The 9,163-nt window shown below is 41.8% G+C and overlaps 1 protein-coding gene across 1 annotated transcript; it reads right to left on the bottom strand.

Annotated features, from left to right (window-relative positions):
- Window positions 1-3,486: 3,486 nt before the first annotated feature.
- LOC143883417 (aerobic coproporphyrinogen-III oxidase (DUF1218)) lies at window positions 3,487-6,240 on the bottom strand. The gene is made up of 3 exons (XM_077386765.1): window positions 6,016-6,240; window positions 5,732-5,937; window positions 3,487-3,980 (listed from the first exon to the last, which is right to left on the bottom strand). The coding sequence occupies exons 1-3, from the start codon at window positions 6,106-6,108 to the stop codon at window positions 3,695-3,697; spliced, it is 585 nt and encodes a 194-aa protein (XP_077242880.1). The 5' UTR covers window positions 6,109-6,240; the 3' UTR covers window positions 3,487-3,694.
- Window positions 6,241-9,163: the final 2,923 nt, after the last annotated feature.

Raw genomic sequence — 9,163 nt, forward strand, 5'->3', positions numbered from 1 at the left:
CCGGAATATGACCGGAGCCTCGGAGGAAGATGATCGGAATAGGGGTTGCGGGAGATTTTTCCCTCTCTCTCTCTCAGCTATTTCTTTATAAGCCCAGGAATTCTCCCAAGATCTTAGATCTGTGATTTTCTCTCAAGCTTCAAGGTGAGAAATCCCCAGATCTGAGATCCAAAATACAATCGGAGCTCCGACGAGCTCAGCCAGAGAAGAAGATCTGGAAATCTCTTTTTCCGATCTCTCACTCCCTTTCTCTCTCAGCTTAGGATCGGAGGTAGGATTTCCGGTGACCGGTCGGAGAAAAAAACGATCGGTGGAAGAAAAAAAACTAAGCCTCTCGGCTCTCGCTCTCTCTCTCTGCTTCTCAAATTTCCACGAGAAAATGAACAGTCCTTCTTTTTCTTTTTCTTTTATATATCAAAATAAACATGTTGATATTCGCACCCCCCATTAATGAGAGCACAATTGTTGATGAGCGCACGAATCGGCTTCGTCTCAGACGAGCTAATTCACCCCCCTTTACATATAAATGATATATATTTACCTCCTTTTTTCTCATGGACAGCCCCTTTTTCAGATGAATCACCCTCCTTTTGGTCTGAACTGTGCACATTCTCCCGGCTCGTTCACTGAGCATACGCGCCCTGATCTCGACAAAATTTTACAGAGACTTATGGGAGACCTTAAGCTACTCCAGGGTTCAATTTGGGACCCTAACTCACTGATTTGACGAGGCCTCGCACAAGTGACGCGAACTCGGGTCCGGTCAAAATGGGGTGTCTACATACCCTTAAACGGTCTTATCTCTATATGGACTATAAATATGGCATTTATTAACGCTTTTTAAGACTTTTTACGCTTGAAATCTACACAAGTGCATTTAATACTTTCAATCAATTCACTTGTTTTCTTCTTCCTACACTTCGAATTTGCATTACTATTGTGAAGAAGATCTCCCTAGGCTTTCTATTGTAATCATTTGGAGAAATTTGAGAGAGCTATTCATTGTTGTATAAGCCTATAAAGAGGCAAAAGTGTATTCTACTTGTTCTTCTTCAACAACTTGTAAAAGAGGTGGAAAGGGCACTTTGCTTAAAACTAGGGCTGCAACTCGGGTCGGGCGGGTCTGGTTTTGGAGAACCCAACCCTACCCGAGAAATATCTCGGGTCGGGTCGGGTCGGGTTTTTTTTCGGAAAACCCACGATTCCCAAACCCGGCCCTACCCATGATAAATCTCGGGTCGGGTCGGTTCGGGTTTTTTCACATTGACGCAATTTTTTAAGGAAAATTCTTGTTTGGCAAGGCAATTCAACTCATAGAAGCAGAAATTACACTCACATTGCACTTGAATCAAACAATGATGTAATTATACTCACATTACACTTGAATCAAACAATGCTGTAATCAAACAATGTTGTAATTACAATCAAACAATGCTGAATCAAACACTAGAATCAACTCAACTCATAGAAGCTGAAATTACACTCACACGCAATAACAATGGGTGCGTGGGTTTTCACTTTTAACTTTTAACTAACAATAGAAAAAAATGTACATACTATAACTTATGTAACTCGGGTCGGGTCGGGTCGGGCCCCTTCAAACCCGGCTCGACCCGAGATTCATGCGGGCTTTTGAATGCTCAACCCGGCTCGACCCGAAACCCATGAAACTTGAACCCAACCCAGGCTATTTTCGGGTCGGGTCGATGCGGGTCGGGTAAAACCCGGCTCGAGTTGCAGCCCTACTTAAAACCTTAGGAGTTTAAAGGCTTGATTGTAATGCGGCTCAGGTTCCGGCCCAAAGGAGGATACCAAGATAGTGAGAATCTCTAAGGAGACAAACTTGGGAAGAGTGGAGTAGTCCTCATTGGTTGAGGACTGAACTATTATAAATCGTGGTGTTCAAGTTTCATCTTCTTCCTCTCATCCTCTTGTCAACTCTACCTTTGGTGTATGGTAATATCTCTCCTTAACCTTTTTTCAATTCATATTAATCAACAAGGTTTGGTCTTTGTTTTGAAAATCAATTTGTTTGAAAAGTTTTTTATAGGCCCAATTCACCTCTCTCTCTCTCTCTCTCTCTCTCTCTCTCTCTCTCTCTCTCTCTCTCAGGTTGCCTACTGGGATTTCAGAGGACACAATCAGACCCACGGTGGGCACGGCTTGGGTCCGACAGAGTGTGTAAGCCGGTACCTCCTTCGTCTGGTCCAATCGACAAATCGACATGTAGCAAAAGAGGCAATCTTGGGGCGAGACCTGCACCCAACAGACATAAGTTAAGGACACCTGGAGTTTTGGAACTTCGAGGGAAGCCTTCGACACTCAAGTCAAATCCAAGGCAACATATGGATTTGAGCACAAAAAGGGAGGAGCTTCGATTGGGGAATGGAATTTTTGTATTTGTATTCATGTTACCTTGAAACTGGAGTGGAGGCTTACCATTTATAGATGAAGGTTCTCTGGTTGGGGAGAGGTAACAATAGCGTGTTGCTAGGACAACCGTTGGCATTGGCGAAAGTATAGGTGAGGCAAGGGAGTTCAGGTGTCTCACGACAATGGTGGGATCGGCGAATGGTACCATGATTAGCAAATATGTGCAGGATGGCCGGTGGAAGTCATTGGAGACTGCGAGGGTATGTCTCACTTTGCGTGGCTTTGATTTACCGTGCACGTTGAGCTCGCTGTTCAGAGGGCAAGTCTACAACGCCACGTGGTGGTTGCCTGGTGAAGAGTGTTCCAGGTCCCAAGCCATGTGTCGTACATGGTTGGGGCCAATTTTACCCCCAACACGAGCACAAGTGGGTCCTCTTTTGGGAGACCGTCCAGATTTCAATGGCAACAAGAGTTGTCCATTTTACATAGTTCATTCATAATGATTAAATCATATATTTGTGAAAAATTTTGGATCACGGCCTATCCATTTTAACTTTTAGTTTGTACATATAAAGCTTAAAAATTTAGGTTGGGTGGCATTGGGACTGAAAAAAATGGTTCCTCTGGTTGGGTCGAGTTGAACTTCATCAGGTTGGAACTCAGTTCGAGTCAAGTCCAGGTTGTAAAAATGGTTCCTCGGGTTGGGTTGGGTTGAACCTCATTGGGTTGGAACTCAGGTCGAGCTGAGTTTGAGTTGAGTAAATGGTTCCTTGGGATGGCCTCAACCCGACCGGAGTTGCACCCGTATAATGAGAGCTTTTTGTTTGTTTATGAGTAGGTAAGATGGCTTAACACACAAACCTCATGGTTGCGACATAAAGCACCTTCCAATTGAGATATGACCTTGAGAATGCCTTGTTAGGGCCCACTATGGATGGGCTCACTAATTCAATGATCCAAACAATTCACCTACCAATCGTTCATTTGGATAGGTGATATAAGCTTAGACATTATGCACTTTATTTTCCAATAATTTATCTTATAAGGAAACAAATTTGTATGGTTAGGATCATGTTTACGATTAGGACTTCATGGCCTATTGATAGGGGGTCATCCTCCAAGTGCGCCTTTGCCTTTGCTCAGAAAATACATGCAATTACAATATAACAATATAACATCTCATGATCTTTTCAAAATACAATACACTCTTAGAGAAATATGAAAGGATCTCACATCTTGCAAAATAACCCACTGCAAATATATGTAATACAACCAAAACAATGGAGGCGGACAAAAAGGGGCGAATCGGAGTGCCATGCCTTTAAAGCTTTTGGGTTGGGATATCATCGGCTGTGTTCATCCCCATGTCTATGCCCTCGTTGCGGTACTTGTGCCATCCGCCCGTGTCGGCCTTACTGTAGCTCCAATAAAACAAGAGTGAAGCCAACATAGAAACCAACACTAATGCTGCTGCTGCACCGAACACACCCTTTCGGAGTGTGGAGCATGATAAGTTTTGCACACCGAATTGGACCCGGTACTTGGTGTGGTATGCGTTCTTAGCTGACCCTGCCAGTAGGCATGCCTCTGCCCCCACAGAGAAAATCCTAAAATCACAAACCATTACGAATCAGCTGAAATAGATACTCCTGTTTCTTGTCTTTTTTCAATAATTAGGGGGGAAATTGAGAAGAATTTTCTCATGCTACACATTGTGATTCAATAATATAGTTGGTACAACCAATCGGGACAGAAAATAACTCCTTGACTTCACCAACTGTGTCAGAATATGGGAGCACATGAAGAGTTTGGTAGTTGGGATCTATCCTTACAAAATAAGGGATTTGCTAGGCAATTTCACGGAAAGCTGTTTGGAGCTTGCTTTTTCATGTGAGAAGGGCCACAGGCTGATTTTTTGACAGATTTTGTCTTATTCATTTAATTCATATGAGGTGGCTGTTCTATCTCGCAAAAGTCAGGAGCGAAATTGCCTACCAAGTTCCTTGAGACAGTATATAAAGGCTAATATTCGCAGTACCATGTTTTGACAGAGGAGTGAACTTCCCTCGTCCTTTCTTTTTTAAATCGCTGCTGAGAGCTTTTAGAAAGGGCGGTGATAAATTTGCCCTCTAATTTCCCCCACCCGCCTCATTAAAATTTACCCTCAAATGTCCCCCATCTAAGGGTGCGACTCGGGAACCCGACGGGTTCGACTCAATTTTTGGGCAGGTTGGGTTGAATTTTTTCGGGTTGAGATAGGTTGCGGGTTGGGAGTTTATAATCCCACTGAAAATTAGGTCGGGCCGGGTTCGGATATGGGGCAACCCGACCCAAATTGTAACCGATTATTTTTATTTTCAAATTTTAGTAATATTTACAGTTTTAGACTATTAATAGTTATTAATGCACTTGGGAAATGCCACTTGCACTCTTGGTAGTGTTCACTCTACATTTACTCACCTAATTTCTAACTTTCTATATTGGATCCATTGGTGTCTTAACTAGAAACTGGTGCATCACTATATCATTGATCTTCATTTCTAACTTTCTATATTGGATCCATTCATTTCTAACTTTCTATATTGGATCCATCAGTGTCTTAATTAGATGAATTACAAAAATACAAGTGGGGCCAACATATTTATTTAGTCTAAACATGATTTAATATGTTCAATATGGAAATCCGGTCTGGTCAGGTTGAGGAAATTGTTTCTCGGGTTAGGTTGGGTTGGAAAAATGGGTTCCTCAGTTGGGTTGGATCGGGTTGCCTCAACACGAGTCGCACCCCTACGCCCTTCTATGCCTTTACCGTTAAAATTTACGATTAGGGCACTTAAGCAGCTAGTAACTCCCTCTTTGACGCAAATGTCCATTGTAATACTAGACACTCCCCATTAAATAAGAGTCAAAGCTTCTATCCTCATGGACCTCATCAGCTCTTATAAAATAAAAGCATGACATGATGACTTTTAGCATTAATAGAGAGAGCGGCCCTCCGTGAATTATGGGGAACTGATCTCGCCGACACCTTATTTTAGTAACACCACTCCCCTCTTTATTTCCTCATTCTCCCCTCTATGCCTAGTTTAATAAAGCAAAGAGTTCCATCACCCAAAAAGAGAGTGTTGGATAAGATAGGCCCCACCACTTCAACCAATGGCACAATGTAAGGGCACGTCCCAACAAACCACGAAACCAAACTTGTAGAACACACATTTTAGGAGCTACTAATTTAGTTTCACCGAAATGTTAATGCCAGCCCCAATTTTTGCAAGTTTACTAGGCAAAGAGCAAAATAAGAGGGTGGAAATAGCCAAAACGAGCACCCTTAAAAAATGAGTGTTTTAGGGTTACTTACCAAGAGAAGACAAAGAAGCAAATGGCACAGATTCGGGCTCCGCCAGGGGTAAGGCCCCTTCCAAAACAGAGGCATCTTGTAACGCCGTTAACTAGTAGCTGGCTCAGAAGCATCACAAGAAACGCCGTCAGTCCGTACACCGTCGATACGTCCGAATCGTATGTACAAAACGTAGATTCATCGTATTCATCAGGCACCACTTTCCCCTACAAAATAATAATACCACATACGAAGATAAGAAAGAGAGATGAAAATACAAAGAGAATAGGTAAATATAATCTTACTGTGCTTCTCCTTCTTTCAGCTGCAACGGAGAGAAGAAAGGCGATGAGGTGAAGAGAAGAGACGATGGCCAAAACTGAAACAGACAACGCCATTCAAGCATAGAGGGAGTGAGAGAGATCTGAAATTCTTTACTCTGCTTTTTGTCTTCTCTTTATCTTTGCTTTTAGGTTTGTGTGTTGCTTTTTTTATTTTTTATTTTGCTATGCTTTTTTGGATTATTTATGGCGGGGGCCCCATGAGGATGGAAATCTTTGGGGCTGAGAAAATAGCTGGAACGCTGTTGGGTTTGTCGGGTTACCCGTTTTATGACCGGCTGTAGCCGGTTCGGAGAAACGGGAGTCGTTAGATGAGGATGCAGTAGATGATGATGAAACGCTAACGCCAAAAGCATCCAATTTTTTTTTGTCCTTTTAAAAAAATCAGTCTTGTTACTTCACTCACACTGGATTCGATCCATGGTGGGTATAAAGCACAAAGTTCGGCGGATATTTTGTTCTTCTGTTCCCACTCGAAAAGTAAAGTAAAACATCAAAAAGGTGTGCGATTATCAAAATATGATAGTGAATATCGGCACCCTATGTATTGAAGTTTGCGATCGTTGCAAAACAAGCCCCCTCGTTTTCAAAAGCAGTCTTTTAGGTTGGGCTGCAAATAAACTGAGCCGCTCGCCAACATGTTTGGGTTCGGCTCATTAAAAGCTCGGCTCGGGCTCTTTTGTTTACTAAACGATCAGAATCCGAGCCCAAAAATTAAGCTCGTCAATTAAACGAGCCGAACTTGAGCTTTGTATAGTTCGGCTCAGAAAAGCTCGTTGCAAAACAAGCCCTCTCGTTTGCAGCCCTACTTTTAGGCATTTGGAAGTGTGTTACAAATTCAGTCCTGCCATCAAGTTATTTTATGACCGAATTACCCACCGACAAATTTATTCACCTCTGAAAAAAGAACAAAATATCCTTATGTGGAAAGATAAGACAAACTTTATGTCAACTATAAAAGCCTTTGATTGAATTCTCAGTTTTAGGTGGAGAAAAATAACCTTGTCATTTAGAATTCCCAACGTTGGCTCTTCGGGATGCATGAGCCTTGTGAAGAATTTTGGAGATTTTCACTAGTTCTTGGATGATTTACAATAGAGCTCAAGGTGTGCTTATATTGAGCACATACATGATAAACATAGAAAGAGATCAAGCAAACTAAGGAAAGAGATAATGATGAAATATTCTAATCTAATATACTTTCTAATTAAATCTAGCTGCCTATTCTAGTGGGTTGCCTCATTAACCAACTTGCCTAATCTCCCACAAGAAGATCTAATGGTGAGATCTACACCTAATCCAATGGTGGATCTCACATATTCTAACATGCCCCCTCAAACGTATATAGATTGAAAATCAATATACGTTTGATTACAATAAAAATTCCCAATACAAAATGTAAATTTTTTTTATGCACAGTCCTACGATTGATGTCCCTGTTGTTGATATTACTGAAGATGAATTGCCGCTTGAAGAATGTGTCACATGAAAGATGAGCCGCACAAAGCCTCAAAGAACTGAATTGGACTCAAGCCGGAGTGGGCGAGTCTTTAGGCCGGTTTTGAATACCGAACCGTCTGAAAATGGGACACTGTGGACCAAAGCCACGATGTGCAAGAATGGGCCTCAATGGGCCAGACACATGGGTCGGCAAGTACCGATCCTCATGGAATTTGGCTCTCTCAGGCACGAACCTCAAAGAATCGAGGTCCTTCAACTGAGTAGAGCGATCAATTTCAGGCACGCACCTCGAAGAGAAGAGGTACCTCAACTGAAATAAATGAAAGATAAGAAAAGTTTTGAGATGGAAAAAGAGAGATTGAGAGCGAACGAAAAATAGAGTGCGACACTAGCGATTGAGAATAATGACGGAAACAAAAATAAGAATCATCGAAACTTTGGACGGGGAGTAAAAAAAGACAGTGCATGTAACAAATATGGGGAGGGTTATCAAATTTGGAATGGGGTGCATGTTACCTAAGATTGAGATGGGTAAAGGAGGGTGCCTTTATCAAGTACAAAGGTATTCAATATTAGACTAATGAAAGGAGTTTTTGAAACAGAAGAGAGGTATTAGTTTTCACATGATGTGACTTGTCTTTGAAAGATCATCATTGCTAGACTTGATGCTACCTCATTTTGAAAATACAAATACCTTTGCCCTTTGGAATGGAAAATCGTGCAAGATGCCAAGATCATCTGAGTGAGATAGTCAAAGAAGGTTATTCTCCTTTTCAAATGGCCGTGGGAAGTCAACAAAATGGTGTTGGGTATGGTTGGCAAGAGGGAAGTCTTGTTTGTGACCCGAAGGCAATAAGACGGGTATAGCCTCAACATGGTGATGAGACAAACAATCCAAACATGGCCAACGGCATTGGGAAGAAAATCCTCCATACGAGATTCTGATATGTAAGCAGAAGCCATCATACATGATTTTGGATATAAAAAAAAAAAAGAACAAATCGAGAGGGACAATGGAGGAAAAATCTGAATCAGAGTTGCGGGCGGATGGCTAGCTTGTGATGGAGATTGATGGCTGTAGTGCCCGGCGGACGGCCGATGTAGTCGTCCGCCGGAAATCAGAAGTAGCCGTCCACCGGAAATCAGAATTGCAGAAATTTTAATCAAGGCCGGATCGGCTGCTTTGATACCATGAAGAATTTTGGAGATTTTCACTAGTTCTTGGATGATTTACAATAGAGCTCAAGGTGTGCTTATATTGAGCACATACATGATAAACATAGAAAGAGATCAAGCAAACTATGGAAAGAGATAATGATGAAATATTCTAATCTAATATACTTACTAATTAAATCTAGCTGCCTATTCTAGTGGGTTGCCTCATTAACCAACTTGCCTAATCTCCCACAAGAAGATCTAACAGTGAGATCTACACCTAATCCAACGGTGGATCTCACATATTCTAACACCTTGCAACTCCGATTCTCGTCTGAGCTATAGAAAACATATAAGGACATTTTGGTCTTTTATGAATCAAAAAATCTACCATGGGTTATTTTGTCACAATTTGATGGCATGACGAGATTTGCAAAATTTAGGGGCTCAACTTGGGCCCGGCTCTACCCGAACCTGAAGTGTTCAACCCGATTTT

This window comes from Tasmannia lanceolata, unplaced genomic scaffold (assembly GCF_043159265.1).
Source record: "Tasmannia lanceolata isolate RefF3 unplaced genomic scaffold, GAP_Taslan_0.1 ptg000008l, whole genome shotgun sequence".
NCBI lineage: Eukaryota > Viridiplantae > Streptophyta > Magnoliopsida > Canellales > Winteraceae > Tasmannia > Tasmannia lanceolata.

Coding starts and splice junctions, on each gene's coding strand:
- LOC143883417 (XM_077386765.1), bottom strand. CDS start 6,108: ATGGCGTTGTCTGTTTCAGTTTTGGCCATCGTCTCTTCTCTTCACCTC. Junction 5,938..6,015: donor CTGAAAGAAGGAGAAGCACA/GTAAGATTATAT, acceptor ATTATTTTGTAG/GGGAAAGTGGTGCCTGATGA. Junction 3,981..5,731: donor TGCTTCTTTGTCTTCTCTTG/GTAAGTAACCCT, acceptor TTGTGATTTTAG/GATTTTCTCTGTGGGGGCAG.